The following is a 24,607-nucleotide window of genomic DNA, read 5'->3' on the forward strand; positions in this document are numbered from 1 at the left end:
CGTGAGGATGATGATGATGATGCTGTGAGGATGATGATGATAACGTGAGGATGATGATGATGATGCTTGAGGATGATGATGATAATGTGAGGATGATGATGATAACGTGAGGATGCTCTTCTCAATCTTCCGGCTCTTTTCTTTCTCCGTGAACGCGCTCACGCCCGCCGGTGCACAGTGAGATGCGCATGTGACGACAAAAGCAAACGCAGGACCCGGTTTCTGCCTCACTCTCTCTCTCTCTCACACACACACACACACACATACACACACACACACACACACACACACACACTGACATAAAGACACAGAGAAGACCTTCCGCTCAGACGACAAACACTGGCTGATCAGACCTGAATAAACCAGGTCCGCGCGGATTTAACCGCACGGAGGTGAGTGAGTGAGTGTGTGTGTGCGTGATGACGAGAGAGAGGTTGGCTTATTATCTCATGTAAGACCCCGGACGGTCGGATAGGTCCTCCCACCGGTGTCTGCCTATTTATACGGTTAGGAACGCCGCCGTGGGTCGTGATAAGAGGACGCGACTGGGAGACAGAGATCCATCACAACGCGGTAAGAGATCCTGTTCTTGGCCGAGTGTCGCGGATGACCGTGAGTGTGTGCTTGACCTAAATTATGCAATGCTGGGTGACACTGGCGCTGTCGCATGTGCTCCTTGATGGATGCGGACTGCTCAGGAGACAGGAGTGTGGTGGTGGAGGTGGTGGTGGGAGGTTTGAGCCATGAGGATGATGAGGATGGTGATGATGACGACGATGATGATGGGCTGCCACATCATTCTGTTGCGCCACCAAGCTCTTGCTGCAGCAACATCCACAGAAAAAAATGTGCACCCCCAAGTTAGCACATTTTGTTTGATAACTGACCTGTGCAAATGAGCCCACGTTGCAGGGATGAGGCTGTAGTGTCAGGCCTGCGGAAACCAAACGCTCCTTCCAGTCAGAGCACATCCTGATGGGGATGGAGACGCATATTTTCCTAAATTATTATCTGTTAATTTTTTTTTATTTTAAAGTACATTTGATCACCCTCCTGAGCACACTGAACATAAAATGCTAGCAGTGTCTTTGTTTTCCATATATAGCCCATAATACTCAGTACACCACGTTCTAGAAAAGTATGGTCCCTCCTCTCTTTACATGGGGCACAGTGCGCACATGTAGGCGCCTGAAAGGGCAGATAGACAGAGCGACACACCGCCAATGAATTCAACATCACATTTGAGCTGTTTTGTGTTTTTGCGCCCAAGGCTTCTCTGAACTTAAAAACACATTCAGAGTTTTCCTCCCGCGATGATCCGCACTAACTTTTCACTCTGATATCGATCTAAGTTGAGTTAACGGTAAAATACAGGTGCTCTTATGATGCTCTTTATTTACTCTTTGCCTTTTTTCCCCACAATAATGTCAGGAATGTAAAATGTGTTGTGAATCAGGTGTAATCAGCACATGATGCAACAACAGCAAGGTACTGTTGTTTGATCATGTCGTATTTACACCTGTCAAGGCTGATGAAAGCAAGCTGGAAGACTGAACCATCATGAACAGATACTAAATACTACTCTGTGTTTATATTGTCTTATTCCATTTGCTGGGAGATGCAGTTAAAAGCTACTAATTGGACATTTGAGTTGAAATAATTTTGTCATTTACGGTGTCTAGAATTAACTTCCCTACTGAACTACATACTTCTGTTTTGTAAACAATATGGGGAGATGATAGGATCTTTTTTTTAACTGGTGGGAAGGTTGCCAGATAACATTGTTATCTAAAGTTACATATTAAAATCTGAAATAAACTCATAGCAAGGGACTGATCATCACTGATCGAAGGGTGTGCAAAGCAAAAATCATCATCCAAATTAGCTTTAGAGGCCAATTATGTGTGCACATACAAGGAATTTGAATCTAGCTTGCATTGATGTGTGTACCACACATAATTAGACATACAGACAGGAACAAGGAAAACAAAAACTGTTCAAATAAGATTAAGAATAAAGAATGAAGAATAGTGCAGCAAAGTGATTTACAGTAGTATCTGCAAAGAAAACAGATGGCGAACGCCATAAAAAAGTAAAGAAGTCAAAAGTTCTGGTGTTAACAGTAAGAAGGAAAAAGAAGCAATAGAGATAGTGTAAAAAATTAAAGATTAAATATTGGATAAACATGTGTACAAGGGGTGGATGGATCCTGTACGTTATAAGCTTGTTGACATGTATAATTTTTGCATGACTTATATTGACAATTATGTACTGCAGGCAGGATATATATTGACAGTGACAGTGCATGAAGATAACACAAAAACAAAAATATAAAACACACACACAAAAAACTTTATATGACTGTAAACAGTGTGGCGTTTGGTCCAACTGGAGACACCAGTATCCGCTTGCCAACTGGGGGCACGAGATTGGCCAAACAGGGCAGGCGATGTGTGGAATCCCAGTGCTTTCACTGGAAAGGGTAAACAAGCCAGCGACCAAAGACAACTGGTTGGCCTACAGACACAGGTCAGACAGGGGAGGGAGGGGTGGAGGGAGGGAGGGAGGGGGGAGGCAGAGAGGGGTGCTCGTGAAATGAGGCAGACTGTATTAGCAACAGGGAGACATTGAAGTTTTAAGGGAAGCGAGCCAGGGTTTTGGGATGTAACACAAAGGCAAAGTGGGCAGTGTTTTGGATATTATGAAACTGGGGCAAGTGGTTTGCTATGGCCAGTGGGTAATGTTTTGGCGGGAGTGTCTGCGAGTGTGTAGTGGTGGTATTGGTCGCTGGTGGATATGAGAGGGGGAGGAGGAGGAGGATCTCTGATAGTTTGGTCTGTCAGCATGCCAGCACCACATTCTCACCCTGCTGCTGTTGAAAGGGTCGGTAAAGACATAAACAGGCCCAGTGGGATTAAGCCCCACTCGGAGGAGTGATCAGGGGGGATTTGCTGCACAGCGGGCACACAATGGCACTGTCGCGTAACACACAAACACACACTACACATGCTCAACAGCAACGTTTCACAACAGACCCAAGCCTACATAAATCTGATTAGAACTCCCTTTTGTTTGGGAAGCGGCACCGGGGTTAACAGAGGCTAGCCTCGCCGCGGGCCATGTGTGATAGGACAGGGGGTGTATGGACGTTGGCGGGACGGCAAAGAGAAAAGCTGGGGGCACGTTGTGTTGTGGCGGGGTGTTTCCACGTGTGTGAAGCCCCAGACAGACAGGGAGGGTTCATGGCTGTGTGTGGAAGCACAATAACAGGATGAATAAAAGTTTTTTTCCCCGTTCAGTGTCTGTGTCTGTGTCTGTTGGAGTCAGCTGATGACGGTGGATGGAGACAGGATCTAAGCTAACATGAGACAACAACAACATTGGCAGACACAAAAGACAGCAAGCCGGTTTGAACCTGTTCAAATAATCTGACCCAGAAACATGGAACCAGTGGGGAGACAAAAGCAGGAATGGGCCTCTGCTGATAGTTGAATGTCAGATAGACGGCGACAGAAATGTCTGGACCTCTCTTCACATTTCTATCATTCCCCCTCAGTGCCGGCTCTGGCCCAGGCTACAGCCATGCCTCTTCTGGAAGAGACCGCTCTGCCACAAGAGCACCCACCCACTGTCCCCGTGGTCATCATAGGTAAAAGTTTTGCCCTTTGGGTCAGGGTTAGGACACACAAGATTTTTTCTTAATCTAACTTCTAATTTTGTGATGCTTATCCACCATTTCTGGGTCTGTTTTCAGGCAACGGGCCATCAGGTATTTGTCTGTCCTACCTGCTGAGTGGATACAAGCCCTACCTAGATACAGCAACTGTCCACCCAAACCCAATACTCTACAGTAAGCTGCAGGAGACCAAGCACCTACCCATCACTGAACAGGTAAAAACACCTAGCAATTCCCATCCTGTACATGCATGATCCCGATCACTCATCTAACTTTTATTTCCACAGGATCTGGAATATTTGAGTGAAGGTCTCGAGGGGAGGTCGAGGAACCCTGTGGCTGTGCTTTTTGACACACTACTACACCCCAATGCCGACTTTGGCTACGAGTTCCCTCCTGTCCTTCAGTGGAGGAGGGACAAGCAGCAACACATCCCACATCTGGTGCTGGGGAGGGCAACACCGGGAGGTGCCTGGCATGTGAGCTACAAGGTTTAGTCTGATCCGTATTTTCTGACAATCCCTTTGTTTTTCTCCTTCTCTGACACTGCATTTTCCTCTTCTCTCCTCAGGCGATGGAAGGCTCCATGCTGACTATTAGTCTTGGCATCTGGATGGAGCTTCCTGGGGTTAACTACAGAGACTTGACGAATGGGAAACGCAGGTACTGGGAGAGGACAGTAAAGACAGGGCTCAAGTCTCAGCTTAATTCTATCCTACCTCATTCCTCATCGTTTCTCTGTTCTCTCTAGGGATGTAACCAGTGACAGAGCCACCCCAGAGGAGATCTCATCCTATTACCGTAACTATGTGAAGCTAAAGGGCCTCCAAAAGAATTTTGCTGACAACACCTACGTGACCTCTGTCCAGAAACTCTGCCGGGGTCACGAGGGGGAAGGTCTGGAAAATGGACACACTGATCAAGGAGATGGAGGGGTGGGAGATGGTGGGAATGAAGGCTTTGAGGGAAATGGAGTTGAGAGTCTAAACAGTGGAGGAGGGGGGGCTCTCTGGGAAGTGAGGGGATACCAGCAGGTGCAGAACGACACTCATGTCCCTTTCTCTCTGTTTGCTGAGAATGTGGTTCTGGCCACCGGTGCGTCTGATTCACCAGTTCGTTTGGGTGTAGAGGGGGAGGATCTACCGTTTGTTTTCCACAGCATCTCAGACCTGGGTGTGGCTGTTAGCCGGAGAAAACTGGACATGAACTCTGATCCGGTTTTAATCGTAGGTGCCGGTTTATGTGCTGCAGATGCAGTTCTGTGTGTATGTAACAGCAACATTAGAGTGCTGCACGTCTTTCGTAAGAACGTAGACGACTCAGACCTCATTTTCAAACAGCTGCCCAAGACCTTGTACCCAGAGTACCACAAAGTCTACAACATGATGTGCTCTCAGACCCACACAAATGTGGCTCCCTCCTCTGCTTCAAACAGACCCCAGCCTGTTAGTATTGCCTCTTCAGTGTGTGCCAAGATGTGCCCAAAGCCCCAACTCTCTGCAGGTAACGTGGCCAGTAACGCCAGCGTCAGTCTGTTTCCTGACTACACCAGTTTCCCTGAACACTGCGTGGTGTCCTTGCAGTCTGACATGAAGTGTTTGCTGCAGGGGAACAACTCCCTCAAGGCATTCAAGATCTCCATGGCCCTAGTGCTGATAGGGACCAACCCAAACTTGTTTTTCTTGAAGGGGCAAGGCCAGTACCTGGGTCAGGATCCAACAAAACCCGTCTCCTGCAAGCAGAACCCCATTGACATCCACCCCTACACTTTTGAGTGTACCAAGGAGCCAGGTCTGTTTGCCATGGGCCCGCTAGTGGGAGACAACTTTGTTCGCTTTTTGAAGGGTGGAGCTTTAGGCATCGCCTCCTGTCTGCTGAAGAGACTCAAGAAAAAAGGGAAGCTCATCAGCAATGGAGGCAATAACTTCATTTGAAAATAATGATGTGGAAAAGAGCCCTACACGTTGTGTTGTAGGGTACAGATTTCAAGTCCTCTTACCAAGTGGTGTAAATGGTAAAGGGGAAAACAAGATTTTTAATATGTTTTAATCATTAATGCAGTGTGTTTCCTCATCAAAGCTAAGGCATTTTTACAACTTCTTGAGACCAAAAAGACAATGGATGTACACCAATTCGTTTCTAAAGAAACAGAGCTTTCCAGAGTTTCGTCTGACTTCATAAGAAGTCCCCAGAAGTCCAAGCTACTGTGTGCCAATGTTTTTTAGTCAATCTGTAACCTCACAACTGAATGGGACCTTATTTTCATCAGGGTTATTTATTCGTTCACCATGTGTCTTTCAATCCATTTACTAACAACATTTAACTTCTATTGTATTGTATTGTATTGTATCTTTCTTTAGCTTAGCCTTTAGGAGAGGAACAATCAAAATCAGAGGCCACTGCCCTCACTCTCCATGCAACTTATAGTTAAATGACAGACTAACGCAGAGCAATCTGTTGCCCCACTTACAAAAGTTACCATTATCTGAACGTAAAATCCAACAAGTTCATGGATAAGCAATTTTAATGTTCCTGAATATTCTGAGCCTACCATTTTTTCTTTTTTTTTTTTAACATTAGAGGATTCTTCGCTTAGCTGCTAATGTAGGTAGTTTGAGCCATATACTTAAAAAAGTTGACTGAGTCTACTAAATCTGACCTGTTGCTTTGGTTACAGCACTACTGAAAGGCTTTCTATGCAAATATCTTCACTTGCAGGGCTGAATGTATTCTTGGGAAACAGCTACTAATTTCATTGTTTGGATTCAAGTATTCTGGCAAACAATATGGTCATTAAAGGATCAGTCTGGTGTTTACATTTTTCTTCTTGATTATATATATATCTCCATTTTCAGATAGGTATTCCAGTGAACAGTGAAAATGTTGAGATTTTTTATTTTTAAGGTTTAACATTAAGAACAGCAAACTTCGTAGCACAAAAGACAATTAAATTCACATCATCTTCATCCCATTGATAATGTTTGTTTTAGGAAATATTATGGATGTTTCTGCCAAAAACGTATCATCAAATCAACCCGTTCTTTAAACTGTATTGCCTCATACTGATAAATTTAGACGTAATGAAGATGGGCACAGTGTTCATTGTGAGGGGGTTGAATAGGATTTGTAGAAAATAAAACAAACACCAGTGTGGTCCTTTAACTTAATAATGTTTTTCTTGCCTTCAAAACCCCTTATCTAGACACTTTGTTAATTTTAGCCAGTTCAAATGAAGCTAAATCTATATACTGGAGATAAACATAGAGAAGGGGGTTAAAAATGAAACACAGACGAGCACAGTTGCTTAATATCCATTTCTAAAATAATACCATCCAAATAGTTTATTTTTGTATTGTTAGCCAACTAAATCTCAGCATCCACATGTATTTTTATAACAGTTTGCCATTTTGAAGAAGCTGTGGCTATCCTCATGAAGGCTAACATCTAAACTCCATCTTGGAACGACAGACTTACTAAGTAACCGGCTAGCAAGTTTGTTTTGTCTTCTTTTGGTTTTATTCATAATTCCCAACCCCACATTCGTGTGTACATACACACAATCCTTCTTCCATTTTCTAACGCAGCTTCACAGTAAACAGCTAATATTGTTTTGTTAAGTGCCAAACAACAGCTGAGACAGGTTGTGAGCAGTGACAGTAGCAATCTCTTCTTCATTACTGCTCTATTTTCTCTCCTATCAGTCACCGTCTGCAGAGTGTGATACATAACTCTTTTGTGTGCCGCTCACGCACAGCTCATGGTCTGTTTATTGTGATGTGAAACTTTTCTCCCAGTGAAGGGATTTTTTTTTTCTTTCTTCTGCCTCCTTCAAAACTATACAGTAGTAAGAGTCAGTGTTGGGGGTAATGCATTACTAAATAACACTGTAGTCACATTACTTTTTCCACTAACAAAGTAGTTTAACACATTGCTATTTAAGTTTTGGTAATATAACAGTTAACTAGTGGAAATGTTGTTACTTGTGTTAAGTACTGAATTTCAATTATTCCTTGATGCTTTTTTCAATGACTTTTTTTGATATAAATATTAAATATATGCATGCAGGCACGAACCATTGCCTAGCAGCAGCTGCTGAGAGCAGATGACAGAAAAGTGCTATGATGCAGATTTGGGAAGAGTTTGAAGCCGGTACATTGAAGGACTGCAGATGAGATTGGGTGGCTCAAAAGTGGAGACAACTCTTGTTATTTCTTTGAATTTACTGAAAGGAAATATGAAAAACGTGACCCTGTTAGACCCTCGTTGGACATTACTGTTCACCACTGCAATCTCCAAGAGCAATCTGCTTGCTAAATAAAGCACCAACAGTTTTACTGTGTCCATCCATGTACTTATTACATATTAGTACAGATTTGAGTCGATTTTAGGAAGCAACTCGCAAGTAGTGCTAGTTAATTTGCTTTTATAATCAAAGTTAGGGATGCACGATATTGGACTTTTGCTTATATCCAAATGACGATAATTTGGCCGATGCTGATATATGCACATGTTTTTAATTACATCAAGTCTTGCCCTTAATGGCAAAAGATATTAATGTGCTTATCTTATTGTAATGGCCCTCTGGCAGATGCAGACAAACAATGCTTTTCACATTTAGTGGAGAAAATAAGGAAACTACTTTGTCAACATTTGTGTTGCATTTGCATAATTAAAGCATAATCTTACAGAGTGCTGTAGTAATGAGTCTTAAAACCTGGAAATTAGTTAGCATTTGAGCACTGCTGGTTCCCTCGTCTCAAAGTCTGTGAGATGTTTAAATTGCATTTAATAAGGTCTGTGGTTAGCACAGGCTTAAATTACTTACTCATTTAGTTCTACAAGATGAAATACATCACTAACTGTCCCACAATTTGATTATAATGCGCTTATGTGTCTTAAAAACAGCGGTTGCTGACAAGTGGCTAAATGAGACTGAAGAAGTTGTCGGGGACATTAAATGTCATCACACCAAGCACTGAGACTCATCAGCTCACTTGTTCGTCTTTGCAGGCCGACTTTAGACACAAATTGTTCCAACTCTAACTTTGCAATTTATACATTGATCAAGTGACAGAAAACTTGTGTGTAATTGTGAAGTACGATGCTTAGTTTAAGTCATGCAATGGCAGTTTAGTGTCTTCATAGCCTAACATTAACTTTTTACTTCTAGAGATTTAATTTACGCTTCAAAAATCAGCAGTGTTCATCTGAGAAGATTATCTCAGTCTGTGTAAGTATTGTAAACTTATGTTTCTCACAGATCTTATTTTAGGTGATAATCCAAAATCCAATTAAAAAATCCCACAGGCTTTTTGTCAAGGCAACCAGAGTGATGCTAACTTCCAGGTTAACCTACAAATATAAATTACCCCTACACCACTCTGTTGGCCTGTCATATTTGTAGAAATGTTCATTTCGGGCCAATGTGATATTTAACTTTAAGATAACAATGATGTGTCGATATGGTTGTGCATCCCTATTCAGATTAATCCCACTTCTGGAAAAGAACTGTGTTAAAAAGCCAGTCTCCTTCTTCCTTTTGGCAACCTGATGCCATGAAAAAAAGATTTGTTATCAGCACAATTCATGCTGAATGCTCAGTCGACTCTCAACTTATACATGGCACTTGCCTTGAATGTGAAGGGACAGGTGGGCTTCCACCATCTCCACAGAAAGAGCCATGGCTGCTTTGGCATGAACAGTTTCAGATCTGTAAAAGTGCCTGTGGGGTTGGCTCATCGGAGAGCGTTCAAGAAATGGCAACTTGAATCCTATTTTAAGTTTCTCTTTGAGCTAAAACCAGGGAACACATTTGGTCTTAACTTCAAAACTAAGGAAAAGCTGCTTTCAGCATGTAGAGTTCAATGCTCTCTTGTACAACTGAAGAGTTTTTAATGTTTTGTATGCCGCATTTTTTTATTATTGACAAATAAAAACTTTAAGAAACATTTCTGAACATATGACTGCTTTGTTACATTGCTTACTGTCAGTGGCTTAGTTAGCATAGAGAGCATGAAGACATTTACAGACAGAACAAGAAAGAACAGCAGAACAAAACACTGACAAACATTTTTGATTATTTTAAGCAGTTAACTTTCAGTCATCAACATAAAAAAATTTAAATACAGGGATCAAAATTGATCAATTATCAAATTACTTCTGGAGCCGTTTTCATATGTTGTAGATGGAGTTTGATGTACTACACGCGCCAAGATGGAGGCATTTCATCTTCTCTTGATTACTTTGCTGGGGTTGTACCTAAACACACACACACACACACACACACACACACACACACACACACACACACACACACACACACACACACACACACACACAAAAAGACGTTATCTCACGGGTCAGTCCATGTCAGTGAGGGCTTTTAACATTCCTCATGGATCATTCCTCAATGTCCTTAGAGGCATTTTGAACAAACAATAAAAACTGTCCAAATTGAGCGCTGTAAAACATGGACAGTGTTTGAACAGCTTAAAGCAAACAGCCTTCCTATAAACCACGTCTGGAAACTTCGTTTAGGCCTACCAAAAAAATACCGGATTGTTTTCTTAGTGGCAGAGTCCGTTCCCCAGCTACGCATGACTGACTGAGCATGACTCGGTGATCAAACAGCTCAGCCTTGACACACACACACACACAAAATCAATCTCAGACTGTCTCTTTTCTGCTTAGTCAAAGAAAACACAGCAGAGGCGGCAGCGCCAGCTTACATCACCGCTGTTCCCCTGGCAACCGCTGTGACGAAAGAATTACTACGTTCCGATTGGTTAAACTGGAGCTACAGAGGCCCCATATCCATAAGTCCCTGATAATTATGTTGTCTGTACCTGATTCCAATAACTGAGGCTGCACAGACAGAGTTTTTCACGACCATGACTTAATATATACAAAGTGAGGGGCCATGCAAGTCTAATGCAAAAGACACACTGCAAATTTAGGGCTTCATTTACCCATATTTCAATGTCCAGAAGAAAAACAGACCTCTTTCACTTGAATATGAACGCATTCAACACTTAACAGCGCAAAGTACTGCAGCTCTTTCTAGTCTCTCATGAACTGAGGTCAGCTGACAAACAGACAAAAGGGGAAACATTTATACCTGTGTAGCCAAACAACAAACACAATAAGAGGGTCAGAGTAAAACAATACATTACATCAATCCCGAGCAGGTCACAGGGGAAGTGAATAATGTTGATCATCTCCTTACAATGCACTGTTCTGCTAAGAAACCCTGGGACCTGGCACGTGAATGCCGTTTGACAGAGGGGACGCAGGATGTGCCCAAACAAGTCGGATCCACAGAGGCCCCCTCGGTAGATCAGACTTGTCTGACTGTCAAGGCATGGACATAGGACCCCCTGAGTGCGTCCTGTGGTGTCTGGCACCAAGGCGTAACTTCTTTGATTCCCATGGGTTGCAAGGTAAGGCCTCCATGGATTGGACTTCTCTGGCATGTCTCATGAATGTTAGATTGGATTGGGACCTGGGGAATTTGGAGGCTAGGTTGATGCTTTGAGCTCTTTTTCATGTTCCTCAATTTTTGTGGTGTTACTGAATAGACTTAAATCTATCACTATAAAGTAAATGTTGGTCACACAATGTAATGAATATGGAGTAATAAATCCATCAGCGGTTAGACTGGTTCCCCATAAACCTCGCTATCACTACATCTGCCACCAGGCACGTAGTCAACTGAGAAAAGGAAGGTTAATCCATTTCTATTATAGACTAAGTGATTGAATCAACTTTTTGTCCTTTGTTGTTGTGGAAAAACGATCCAGTTATCTTTGCAACAGTGGCACCAATAATAATACAAATTGGAAACTACAGGGGGGAAAAGTTGTCTGTTGCTACTTTAACTGTAGATGGTTTCTCCGTTTAAACCACCACACTGTTTTGTTATGTAGAATTTTAAACAGAATTCATAACGGAGATGTACCTTAGTATTATTAGTAGTATAGTGAAGAATGTATGCAAATAAATTAATGATATTTTGGGCATTTGATTCACAGATATTTAATCAGTTAGAAAATTATTATTTTATGTCTTTGGCTGCAGACTTTTGTATTGTTGGTTTAAGGAGGTGGAAGTAACATTTATTTTAATTTTTTTAAGATGCAGACAAATGATTTTTGGAAATCACTTTCCTTGACTTCACATCCACAGTTTCATTATATTTCTGCTTTTCGACTGCTTATTCGCTGAAAGCACACCATGCTGCTGCCATGTTGATGTTATCTCTCTTTGGGTTTTTCAGGTCGACCATATTTTGGATCCAGTCAAACTATGGGGTTCAACAAGGTCCTCACAAGGTCTTCAGAGGGTCCAACATTAACATACATACAGACCTCTACTGATGAGTTGTGATGACCACTTACCGAGACCTATTCTACTACTATGAGTCAGTCATGCTGAGAGTCCTTTCTTTTTCAGGACACAGGTACCAAAATAATAAAGAAGCTAAAGCAGCAAGAACAACTCATTTCTAATGGTCAATAAAATCAGAATGATATATGAAGGATCAGCTGTTCTCCTAATGACAAAACAGAGGTAAGATGAAACTCAGCCAATGCACATGTGAAAAGTCTTCACATATTATCAACACACCTTTTCAGGAAGCTGTGAAGGGTTAACAAAGTTAAGACTACACATCTCACCGGAAATGAGGTCTAGTTTCTCACCTAAAGAGGTCATCTCCTACAGCCTCATCCCGCTTGCTCTGACGCTCCGCCTGAAATGAACACAGACTCAAATCATGAATGCGATGCTCAGACATTTCACAGGCAGATATGGGAGACAGAGTGAAAAGTAAGTACCTCCACCGCATCTTTCAGCCATTCATCCAGATCAGAGTTCTTGCCCCTGTTGTGAACCAGCAGAGCCGACCCTCCGATGACGTTGACTGAGCCCCTTGCACCTGGAACGGAGAGCTGTCACATGCACACAAGCAAATGTGATAAAAATATACAAATAATCATTTTTAATCAGAGCATACATGATCATCTCTTAAAGGGATGGCCCAGGTTTTTTGAAGTGGGGTTGTATGAGGCACTTATCCATAGTCAGTGTATTACCCATAGTACATGGCAGTCAACACAACCCGTTTGGAGAGGAGGCAGGAGTGCCAGTGTAGGAAGCTGATATACTGCTGTGGATGGGGGCAGCAGCAGTGTTTGCTATATTTAGAATATTTTCACAGCTTTGTCTTGCTAACAAACAGCCCTTTCTGACGGGGGACAGAAGCTTTTATATTGCTGTCTCGAAAACTGCCAGACTCCTTTGACGAAAACATTAATTTACCTAACAGAACGAAAGAGCGACTGGTCTGCAGCTGCCTCGATCAGTCAGTTTATTCGTGTTATTGTGTGACCTCGGTGAATACGACAAACCGAAGCAACAAAATCACACAAGAACACAAACAAACTAACCGATCAAGGCAGCGGTGGACCAGCAACTCCCATGTTCTTCATGGTAAAATTACTGTTTTCTCAAAGTCTGGTGTCTTTGAAGAGAGCACAGATGGATATAACAGCTGCAGTTTCTAGTTGGAAGGGGCCATCTGGCACTAAGGTAAAGTGGTGAGAATATTCTAAACATAGCATACACTTAAACTGATACTGACTTTTTTAGGTGTCTTTAATGTGTTTTGCTGCTGCTGCCCTCCTCCACATGAGTACATCGCTTAGCTTCCTACACCAGGACTCCTGAAGCTTCTACTCTATTCTACATAATAATTTGACTCTGTTCCTCACACAACCTCACACAAACTAAACTTTTAAACTTACTCAAATTTAGACGTGTGTCTGGCAAATAATGAAACATTTATAAGAACTACTTACTTACTGGTGTGTTTAGAGGTGAAAAGAGGTCATTTGAAAAGATAAAAATATGCCTTTATCCATTGATAGAGTGTAAAAAATCCAATTCTGAGCTTTTTTATTTGAATCATCCACTTAAGACACACAGGGTATATGGGTGTCCTACAAGGTCAACTCACTACTTAATAATAATCTGTGAAAACAACAATGAGAGTTTTTGATGCGATCAATCTCGTAAACATCAAATCTATCCATGGATGAATGCACATTTTGCCCTTTTAAATGTCATGGAAATTTTAATTGTTGCAAGTTGAAGCTGAATAAGCGGTTTCTCTTTAGCGGAGGACAAAATATTTCAACTACATCTTTTAGCATTCACTGTAAATTGCATTGTAGTCTGACCTTGCGGAAACACTTGAAGTTCTTCCCGTTATTCGTGTTCTGCGCTTTCTGTGTTTTGGCTTTGGGAGCAGCAGTCACAGTGAGAGATCGAAACTCCACTGTCACCAGCTTTTGAGGAAGGTCTTCATCCATATTTGACTCCTGCAAACAGCACATTGAGAAGTACATTTTTGTCTGCTAGGTGAATAATATTCTTTCTAGGATAGATTAATGTTCAAAGAAGACACAATTTTTTGATTTAAACAATAATAGCATGGGGCTCAGGCAGTTAGTATATTTTGCTCACTAATAGTGGTTTCTTGGGGCCAATTCCAACAGAAATATTTAAGAATTGAATAATTTGATAACATGTTTGCTTTTTAAATAAATGTATAATATAAATAATTATTTTGATAAGGATCTCTTGAATTTGTACTCAAAGAATTGTCACCATTGTCACATTGTCAAGATATGTATATACAGCAATCTCATTTCTAAATTATCTCAAAAATCTTAAGCGGCACCATTCTCAATAAAATAGTATGCAGAAAATAGTGTGGTAACTGACATTGGAGCATCCAAAGCTTCCCATCTTTGTCAAGCTTTAGAACTATTGAAAGCTGGAAAGGTCAATTCTTACAAATAAATAAATCAAAAAAAGACATTTAGGTATAGCGAGAAAATTAAGCTTGAATCTGTATCATTAAGAGCTTTTTCACAGGATTTACCTGGATCTCCTGCTTGACTTTGACGGTCTTCAAAGGGGTCTTAGTCTCTTCTTTAGGCTGGCAAATGTCTACTTTGAGTAGTTCTAAATCCTATAAAAACAGAACAAAGGGGCAATAATAGTGAAACATAATGATTAAAAACCTGAGATGTAAATGATTTGTGTGTTCTGAGACAGTTCAGTTTTAATTTCCTTTCTCGACCTTGCTGCATGAGCAAATACCAACACACTGACCTCGTCATCCTCAAATGGATCAAGGTTTTTACTCCTGCTTGCAGATGACGCTTGTGGACGTTTGCTGGACTCATGATAAGTTGACCCATATTCCAAATCATTGTCCAGCTCTTTCTTGACGGAGAAAATGTGCTTTACAGATTTCTCGCTTTCGTTCCTATGGGAAGTCGACTCTTTTTCCAGGCCCACCTGTGACCATTTGTTGGTCACATTTTTTTCTAGTTGGACCCGCTGCCTCTTGCTCGAAGATGAAGCTTCCACATTACCTAAACCTTGTTTTATTGGCTGTGCTTTATAATCTGAGGGCTGCTCATCAAAGCAGTCAAAATCCTCAGACATGATAGACTCCAGTTCATCAATCTGAATCTCTGCTTCCATCTCCTTCCTCTTTCTGCTCCGTTGCTCCTCCTGGACAGGGTGAGAGACCCTGTCTGACTGAGCCCCTGACCGTCGTTCAAAAAGATCGACCGCTGACCCCAGTGGAGTCTGGGATGTTGCTGAAGGGACTCTGTCTGAATGCGAGTATTTGTCTTTAAACGGGACTGAGGTGTTCGGTGCCCGTTCACTGATGGATGATTCAAGCAGAGGGCGTTTTGGCTCTGACGTGACAGCAAAGGGGTCGTCATCCAAAGGCCTTGGTGAGATGATGAAAAAAGAGGGGTAAAAATTGAATTTCAGACTAAACAACAAAGTTTCTCCAAAAAATCTGTTTTGGAATAAATCTGTAATTTCTTATAGTTTGTGAGTACCATGTTGAATTTTCCCAGCATGCCCACAGCTATTCTACTGTAGTATCACTGTTCTCTTTTCATTTCAGTATGATTTGAATGTGAGAACACACATCTGAGTTAATGATCCATTCATCTTGTAAACGGCTTATCCTGTTCCGGGTCCCAGGGAGCTTATACTTATTATTTATGATCATCTGGGAAAGCAGTTGTACAGTTTGTCCACTATATAACCACCAACATGCAAAAACACCATTATAGTCAATGAGTGAGTGGAAACAGGTGGTCAAAGGCAGAACAGAGAACCCAGTGAGGCCAGGCTCTGTTCGCTTTGTCATAAAAGCAAGACTGAGACAGAATATCACCTTTTATCATACTTTGAGGAATCTGGAGATCTGAGAGACATTTTCTTAAAAAAATATATCATAAATAATATATATCCTGTTTTTTTCCATCTCCCTGATCCTTAGAAACTGCCACATCTATGTGGGGAGAAAAGTTATGTGTGTGCAGTATTAGCCGCAAAATACATTGATTATTGTCAAAAATGAAGATAAACAAACAAGAAATGTTTTAAGTAATTAAGTGTTTGTGTGTGTTTAAAATGTATTTGTCATCTTGCGGAAATGTATTTAATTTACTTGAGTGAAATATAATAATTCAATAATATGTAATGTAGTTTTGGCAATAATGTAACTTAAACATTCATGTCAATAAAACTTATTTGAATTTGAAATTTGAATCTTGGTCCTGTTTACCTTTTCTTGTTGACTGGTTGAAAGAAATTGGTCAGAGTTGACTGTTTCTGAGGGGAAGCTTGTGCTGAGGTCCTCGGTTTCTGAGGAGACGGCTGCTTCCATGGGAACGTTTTTGGGCCATCATTGGTCGTGCGAAATGGTGGCTGGGACCTCAAACCATTACTGCCTCCACCTGAATCTGGAAACACATTGACTGATTGATTACAGCATCACAGGCATTCAGCTCATGATTAAACATTGTGTGAAGTGAGCTTACTTGTTGAGAGCTAGATTAAATGATTGATACCCCTCTCACATCTCGTCACTACACTTGCAGCAGGTTAGCTTATCTTAGCTTAGCATAGAGACTAGACACAGGGGGGGGGGGACAGCTAGCCTGGCTTTGACTGCCTACCAGCACCTCTACAGCTCACCAATTAACATGTCATATCTAGCAAGTTACTGAATACGTATATTTCATACAATGTTGAACTGTAACAAGCAACTAGACGACACAGAAATATGTGTAAAACACAATCAAATCTGAAAAATGGAGCCAAACACATTGTAGGCATGCACATATCAATTATGCCAGATTGGTAGAGTCACTAATACTGTGACCTGATTCACAGGATCGGTATGGGATGGATGTCAAACAGCACTGGTTTGAATGGATTTGGGATGAAAAAACAATCATTAATGCAGCTACCTGTAAGTCTGGATGCCGTATTCTTCCTCTCAGAGTCGGTGTTCTCTACAGTGTTGAACGATGACCTCATTGTATCCGCCACGACGCACTGAGAGGCCGTCTTCTGAGCTTCAGGTTTGGACCCACGAAGCTGACTGGTGTTCTGGTATTGCTTCTTCTCAGGAGTCTCCCCTACTGCTGTTATCCCTGTGACTTCCCTCAGCTCTGTCCTGATAAATAAGTATGATTACAAATATTAGACAAACAGAAAAATGGCAAGTTTGGAAAGCTTTAACACATAATGGATGCATGTCTGTGAGTACTTGTCGGTACCCCTGTGACTGCTCTGTGTTGACTGCGTAAGCCGTGATGTTCTGAGACGCTGCAGGTAGAACGGTCTCGTTAACCGCCAGACTCTCGGACAGCGACGCACTCGGTATTCTGGGATTCACCTTTGGTGCCGACTCTAAACCAGAAACAAAGATAAAAACAAATCAAAGAAAAAAGTTGACAGAAGAGAAACATTATAGAAAAATAAAGATAAAACAGCAATCGGTGCTTTTCTGTGTGGTCACCCACGTGAGTCCACTGTTAAATTGGATGGATTGCAGTACTGGTCGCATGAAGCATAGATGGCAGCCAAACCAATCTCAGACTCTGTGATTACTCGAAGGCACTTTCTGTGTCAGGGGGAAAGGAGTTTTAAGTGTTCAATTACTGCATTGACAAGTAAATTGCCAAAACAAACTCAGTGATTTTTCTGAAAGAAAACAGGAGTTTGTGCAAACCTTTGAACAATGTTCTGCACAGACTTTGCCCACTCTGTGGTGGAGGAGGGAAGCAAGGCTTGGGAGCTGCCTGTTGTTACATCGATCACACAGCTCTGTGGAGACTCCAGCAGGTCTCGGGGCAGAGAGCCCTCCTCCAGCAGCTGACTCCTGCCACCTCCAAAACTCACTGCTGCACTCAGACGCTTCAACTGCAAGCAACATAGAAGAGCAGCAATTACACAACCATGACTGTTTATCTGTGCAGCAGGTCCAGTTGAAGCTGGAGACATAAATGTTTTATTTGCTGTAAAAGCATTTGTTTCAGATGAAATTCTATACAACATATTCTGTACACTTGTAACTAGAAGCTTGGAAATTACAGAAATACAAAAAAAGTTTTTTAAAGCTTTTTCAGAGTAAAAGTCAAGCACCTTTCAAGCACTTTCAAGGTAACTAAGCCATAAATTACCAGACTCTTGAAGCCTTATCAGCGCATTTAGAATTGTTACTATAAATGCAGTTTGCGTGTACAGAATTGCAGGCCCACATATTTGTTGTTTGTCATATGTTTTGATCATGATTATTTAATGTTTGCTGATTTAGATGCCAGCAAACAATATATCATATAACAACAGGGTAATTTCAGTTAAGATATTAATATTCAAACATATTGTTAAACTTGAAAACATAAGGACTTAAATTAAGCATTTTCCAAACTTTCAAGACTTTGTATAAACCCTGTAAAGACCAAAAAAAGAGAGTAAGTCATTCAGAGTAGATCAAAAATCAACCTTTAAATTTGAATGAATGCGTCATCTTGCATCAGAGATGTTTACGAACATCCACAAGACTTCACTTACTACTGTTGTGAGCACAGTGATAACAGTTGAGTGTTCTGCCCCTGATAAGGTTTAATGACCTTTATAAGCTCGCTGCCACACCTGCCCTCATCTGAAGGTTCAGATTTTTATGCATTTATGACTCATAGCTGTGGCATTCGATTGCAGCAATTGTTAATTAATAACTAACAATCGGTCGATTGATGCTTAGTTGGTTATTGTTAATAATAAATAGATTTTTGTTAACTGATCAGAGTATGTAAAAATATTACAATAAACTGGTGCCCTGTAAATTGTAATGGACATTATTGTCTAGAGCAGAGCAGAGCAGAGAGAGCAAGTCAGATACATTTAGAACTGATTAACACATTAAATTCTACTTTTTCATAAACTAAATAATTCATTCGGAAAATATCTCATCTAAAGTGAAAACAATCATTAGTTGCAGCTCTTGTGAAAACCAGGAAGTGAGCAGTGAGTCTCCCAGAGGATCTCCAGACTGCTGACTGCCTGGCAACCGATGCTCACCTGACAAACACGAAGCTGGAAGATCATATTACTCCTCACAAAGAAAACAAGCACTAAAACCTAAAGGCCCGGATGGGAGGGCTAGGAAGAACCTCTTAAATATATTATTTATAGTGGACTATAACTATAGTATCTCCCCATCAGATGACTGAAACCAGACCATTTTAAATACAAGACATGGACCAAAACAGTTTGGGACCTTTATCAGATGGTGAAGATTTTTTATAATACAATTAGCTGTATTACGTCATCTTAATTATTTTCTTAGAGTATTTTGTAAGTTATTGTGCCAGTATTTTAAATATGCTATTGTACCTCGGAGTGGATTATTGCTGTTATTGTGATGTTTTTTTATGTTTGTATATATTTGATACTTGAATATAATGTGTACAAATGTTTAAAGCGGTTACAATTAATCGATCAGTAATTCATTACTTGACAAATATTAAATTATATTGCCATCTATACAACAACATTAATTGGTTTGTGCAATTTTTTAGGAAATAAAAAAAAAAAAATTCCAGCTTCTTTAGTGCTAATATTTTCTGATTTCTTTATTCCTCTCTGACAGCAAACTGAATATCTTCGTGTTGTGAAAACACAACACATTTGAAGATGTCATCTTAGAATTTTTTTCATAATTTTCTGACATTTTATAGATCAAACAACTAATCAATTAATGGAGAAAGTGACAGAGATTAATCGACAATGAGAATAATCATCACTTACTGGGCTTTTACACATGCTATTGTACTTTGAAGAGGACAAATTATTCTAATCACTTCATCATTTTGTTTGTTTACATATTTATCTATTTTTGGAGGGGATATTTATGTTGTAATGTATGTAATGGGACTTACTTTGTTGATAAAAACTTAATTAAAAAAGGGTGACTAAATTTACAGAGCAATTAACTTTTCACCTGACGTCTGACTTTTTACTGACTAAGTGGTTTGCAGACCATGTAAACGATATGATGTTATCACAAACTCACAGGTAGACATACCTGTTTGGCACCAAGGAATATGAAGGTCTTTCCAGAGAAAAGCTGTTTACGAGCTGGAATCGCTCCAACGTTAACATCCTTTTTACTCAAGCTGGGCTCATCAATCTCAGGGACAAAACTTAAAAACAATGAACAACACAGATGAGGTGATACTTGATCAGCTCAGCCTCAGTGTGAATGTACAAACATAAAGACAGACTGTATGGTACCTCTCAGCTTTAGGAGGGGCTAACTTCTGCTGAGCGGCTTTGCTGAGCTCTGAGAAGAACTCCGGCTTCACGATGGGACGACAGCACAACAGAGCACAAATTGTCTAATTAGGAAAAACAGAAAGCACATCATCACATCATCAGGTGCAAACATATCAACATACGTGCTGACGAGGATAGAAAGTCTGGTCCTGACCTTGACGGTGACTTTAACAGTGGGCATGACCAGGTGGGTGCACTCCTGAGTCCAGCTGTTAACCAGCTTTCCACCCAAAGCTGACAGAACGTGAGTGAGCGAGGCCTTGCCATCATTGTCCAAACATGACGAACAAACCACTGGCTTCTGATGGTCCACACTGAGATGAAGCAACGAAGCATGTTGCAATAAATGAAATTCGCACAAACTTTAAGTTACATTAAGCATTCTCTGAGTTTGGGGTGAAATAAAACTGGTTTAGTATAATTAAAATGTAAAACAAAGTCAAGGTTCTGTGACATAAAGCTTAACTAATCAGGTCTTTTTTCAGTTACTTACCTGAATTTGCTATCAAAAACACCAAATGTAATTTTGTCTCCTGACTTCAGGTTCACTGTTGTGTTCTCTTTCAAACGCTGGCTGTTGACGGATGTACCATACTTGGAGGTGTCTTTCAGAGTCAGTATCTAGGAATAAAATTGATAAACACAACTCATGAAACCGTCCATCAGTCAAACAAACCATCGTACATTATTCTGTTCAATTATCCACATCATAATGAGAGACCCAACCTTTAAATTAGGTCTTTGATGGTGGCGTATTCATAAGCACAGAAAATCAATGAAACTATAAATGTAGCAACAAATTGGGACTTTAACCTTGTATACATGCAAAATACAGATTCTCAAGCGTGAACAGATTACTTTTAGACACTCTTAAGGTAAAGTAGGGTTACGCATGAATCAAAATGCACACAGAAAACCGAAAGACAGGAATTGATTAAAAAAAAATCATTCCTGACAAAAATCAACTATAAGGGTTTGGTGATGGTTTTAAGTATGCATTGCATTAACAACAGGAAAAAAGTTAATACGTTTTTCTCTTATTTTTAAAAAAAAATCAAACATGTAAATACTCAGCAAAGGCTGCATGGTTTCAAATAATCCAACAATAATGAATCCATTTAGTTCTTTGTTATTTATGTAGAGGGGTTTGCGTAATACTGATTAAGTTCAGTAATGAATTCATTTAATAATTCATTTAATGGTTTATTCCTCATTATACGATTTATCATAGATCACTAAAGGCTTAATCTAAATGAAAGTCCTTAATTTCTGATGATCAATCATCTGGTTAGATGATTGTATATAAGAAAAAAAAAACTGCTGTTGTATTTGTTTGACAAATATCCCTGTTAATGTTTCACCACCGCAACTTTATTGTTGGTCTCCTTAAGGTAAACCTGTATGTGCATGATACAATTAATAACATCTAACTACTAACTAACAACAAGAGATGTTAAAATATCTGAGAAGTCCATTCTGTACAACTGAACTGACCACAATTTAGTAGTTGGTTTCTATTTTAGTTATGTTGGACTGGTGCAACAGCACCACCTTCTGTTCAGAAGTGTCATCATACAGGCAAATATTCTCAAAATTAAATGATATTACTCGTCTTGGCACATCATTAGAAGGGTTTAGTGATATGTTCACATGTCTAATCTACTATACATACTGCGTCAACTGTAACTCTTGTATGAGAAAACTAAGTACACCGCACAGACTTGCATGGTAACAGAAAGTTATAACAGAATTATTTTTTCACCATTTCCTCTTACTAGGTCTTTGTTGATTATCAATAATCATTTCAAAGCCGTCACATCATCAGGATGTGATCCTGTTCAAACACAGGAGGTGGTGAGTTATTGCTTGACGTGTTATGTTTACATTTGTCTTTAGTCATGAGCCTTTACACACACACACACACACACGTGAACGTACGTACACACATATGCACGTAAGTACGTACGTACGTACGTATGCGCGCGCGCACACACACACACACACACACACACACACACACACACACACACACACACACACACACACACACCTTGGGCAAATGTTATGGATGTTTGGTGTTTGTTTTTAATTCCACCATACCCAAGCTCCTACTTTTAAGCCAAAAGGAGGTCAATTTCTGGAAGCATTTCTCTGAAATCTGAGAAGAAAGTGGAGACAGACCCCCTTGAGGAACTTACGTGGAAAGAGTGTCACTGGTCTTGACAATCTTAACAATTTGGTTATCTTTTTTAATATTAATGTACCGTCTTGCATAAAGAATGAACTTCAGCTCACAACGTGGTCAGTAGAAGTTTCTCTTTGCATCTTGACATAAAGTCCAGCTACAGTGACATGTGGTCTTCTGTATGTTTAGATTTAGTGATTTAACTGTTCAATAGCATGTGGAATGACACAATATAAATTCTACTGGTTGTTGTGCTTCACATAATCATGAAAGTACGGTAGCCCTTACATGTAAGACACTATTCACAGGATGGGATCAGTAATTTGTTACTGATGAACACATTAATTCAATTAAATAGTGAAATATGTACTGCATGATAACTCTTCCTCTCACCTGGTCAGTCGCAGTGAAATGAGCGTGAGCCCTGCTGATAGACTGGTCATTGGGAAGGAGGATGTCACAGTTCTTGCGCCCCACCACGTAGTCTTTACTGGAGAGCAGATAGTGGGTCTCACCTGTGTGTGACAGGAGGACATGTAAATTCACGAACACAAAACCTAACTGTGGTTTTACAAACGTATCAACTAAAATGACAAGGTGAAAATTAATCTAAAATTAAGTTTATGTGAGTGTTTTTTTATGTATGCCAAATCAGATCTTCTTTCCATATGTCTATTTCACATGAGACCTGATCAATATATCAATATACGCAATTGGCTTCCAATGGTCTGGAGTGCTGCAAGTCAAGTTCAAACCCTTTATGTTCAGGAAAAAAAATACGAACACTGAAAGACAACATTCAATTAATAAACAACTGTTGTAGAGACGCAAACATTGTGGTAATTTTAAGTAGGGAGACTTGCAGTGTGAAAGAAATGTATCCAACTGTATATTATATTCTGGGGAATAAGAAAACAATAAAGCATTACTGCTGGTTTTAAACAAGATAAAAGAAAATTCTTATATTCTAAGATCAGTAGGAGTGCAGCCAATGATTAGGTTAATCATCCATTAATTATTTGATAATAAAAATGCTCATCTCAATTTCCAAGCTGTCCAGAGTCCAAGGTGACACCTTCAAATGTATTTTTTTATCCAAACAACAGTCCACAAGCCAAATATATTGAGTTTACAGTTGTAGAGGAAGAGAAACCTTTACTTCCTCACACTGGAGATGCCGGAAATAGAGAATTTTGAGATTCTTTCTTAAAAAATCACTGATTATCCTGATAGTTGTCAATACATTTTGTTCTGACATATAAAACAAATTCTATGGATTAAAACAGAGCCAACATTATATCACTGTGGCTGACAATTATTTAAGATAACATGTCCTGCACTTCAGTTTCTATTGTATGACATTACTTGCATTTATGTAACTGAACACGTAATACAATATGGAGATACTAAATATGAAAGTAACTATGTTGTTACTGTTACTTGTGAAGGGAAAGCAGATATAATGTACTCTTTTTGCAACAATTCATCATCCACTGGCATGTTTAAGCAACCTTCAGCTGAACATGTGTCTTTGCTATAACAACGAAAACACATCCACAGCCTGAACACGAACTAAATGAAACCTAATGACCAAAGTTCATCAGACATTAAGTCTTCACCCAAAAGCACATTAGCAATGTTAATTGACATTTCTTCAACAAAGCCATAAACTCTTTATATATACAATCTATACCAAATCTTAGCAAACAGCTCATCTAACTGGATCAAGGCGTCAACTTTAAGTCGTTAGCTGTGTTTTAAGCTAGCATAAAAATGTCAACAGCGACGAAGAAGTTACCTCCAGGCTGCAGCGGTGTCAGTATCCACATTTTGTTGCTTTGTGTTGCCTTTTCGGTAATTAAAAGTATCAACAAGTCAGGAGAAACGCAACATTTTACAGTTACAAATGCATTTAAGGCAAAGTTATCAACAATGTGGACACACACAGCGCGCCACTCTGTGACGTTCAAACCCTGCGACACTGCTTTCTTTTCAAAATAAAAGTCATGGTGAAGTGAGGT

General features: G+C 40.1%; 2 protein-coding genes across 3 annotated transcripts; one reads left to right on the forward strand and one right to left on the reverse strand.

The window, feature by feature from the left end:
* Positions 1-12: 12 nt before the first annotated feature.
* osgin2 (oxidative stress induced growth inhibitor family member 2) lies at positions 13-9,624 on the forward strand. 2 transcript variants are annotated; one of them, XM_030393060.1, is made up of 6 exons: positions 13-573; positions 3,557-3,649; positions 3,755-3,891; positions 3,964-4,155; positions 4,248-4,339; positions 4,428-9,624. In XM_030393060.1, the coding sequence occupies exons 2-6, from the start codon at positions 3,583-3,585 to the stop codon at positions 5,608-5,610; spliced, it is 1,671 nt and encodes a 556-aa protein (XP_030248920.1). In that variant the 5' UTR covers positions 13-573; positions 3,557-3,582; the 3' UTR covers positions 5,611-9,624. The 2 variants fall into 2 exon arrangements, with proteins under 2 accessions (XP_030248920.1, XP_030248921.1); XM_030393061.1 differs by having other exon boundaries at positions 13-392.
* nbn (nibrin) lies at positions 7,490-24,583 on the reverse strand. Its single transcript, XM_030393058.1, has 17 exons — positions 24,385-24,583; positions 22,980-23,101; positions 20,895-21,022; positions 20,556-20,715; positions 20,360-20,463; positions 20,151-20,268; positions 17,796-17,986; positions 17,587-17,687; positions 17,341-17,473; positions 17,029-17,237; positions 16,341-16,518; positions 14,855-15,488; positions 14,622-14,711; positions 13,915-14,055; positions 12,511-12,624; positions 12,376-12,425; positions 7,490-9,934 (listed from the first exon to the last, which is right to left on the reverse strand). The coding sequence occupies exons 1-17, from the start codon at positions 24,413-24,415 to the stop codon at positions 9,901-9,903; spliced, it is 2,538 nt and encodes an 845-aa protein (XP_030248918.1). The 5' UTR covers positions 24,416-24,583; the 3' UTR covers positions 7,490-9,900.
* Positions 24,584-24,607: the final 24 nt, after the last annotated feature.

This window comes from Sparus aurata, chromosome 17 (genome assembly GCF_900880675.1).
Source record: "Sparus aurata chromosome 17, fSpaAur1.1, whole genome shotgun sequence".
In the NCBI taxonomy this organism is placed as follows: Eukaryota; Metazoa; Chordata; class Actinopteri; order Spariformes; family Sparidae; genus Sparus; species Sparus aurata.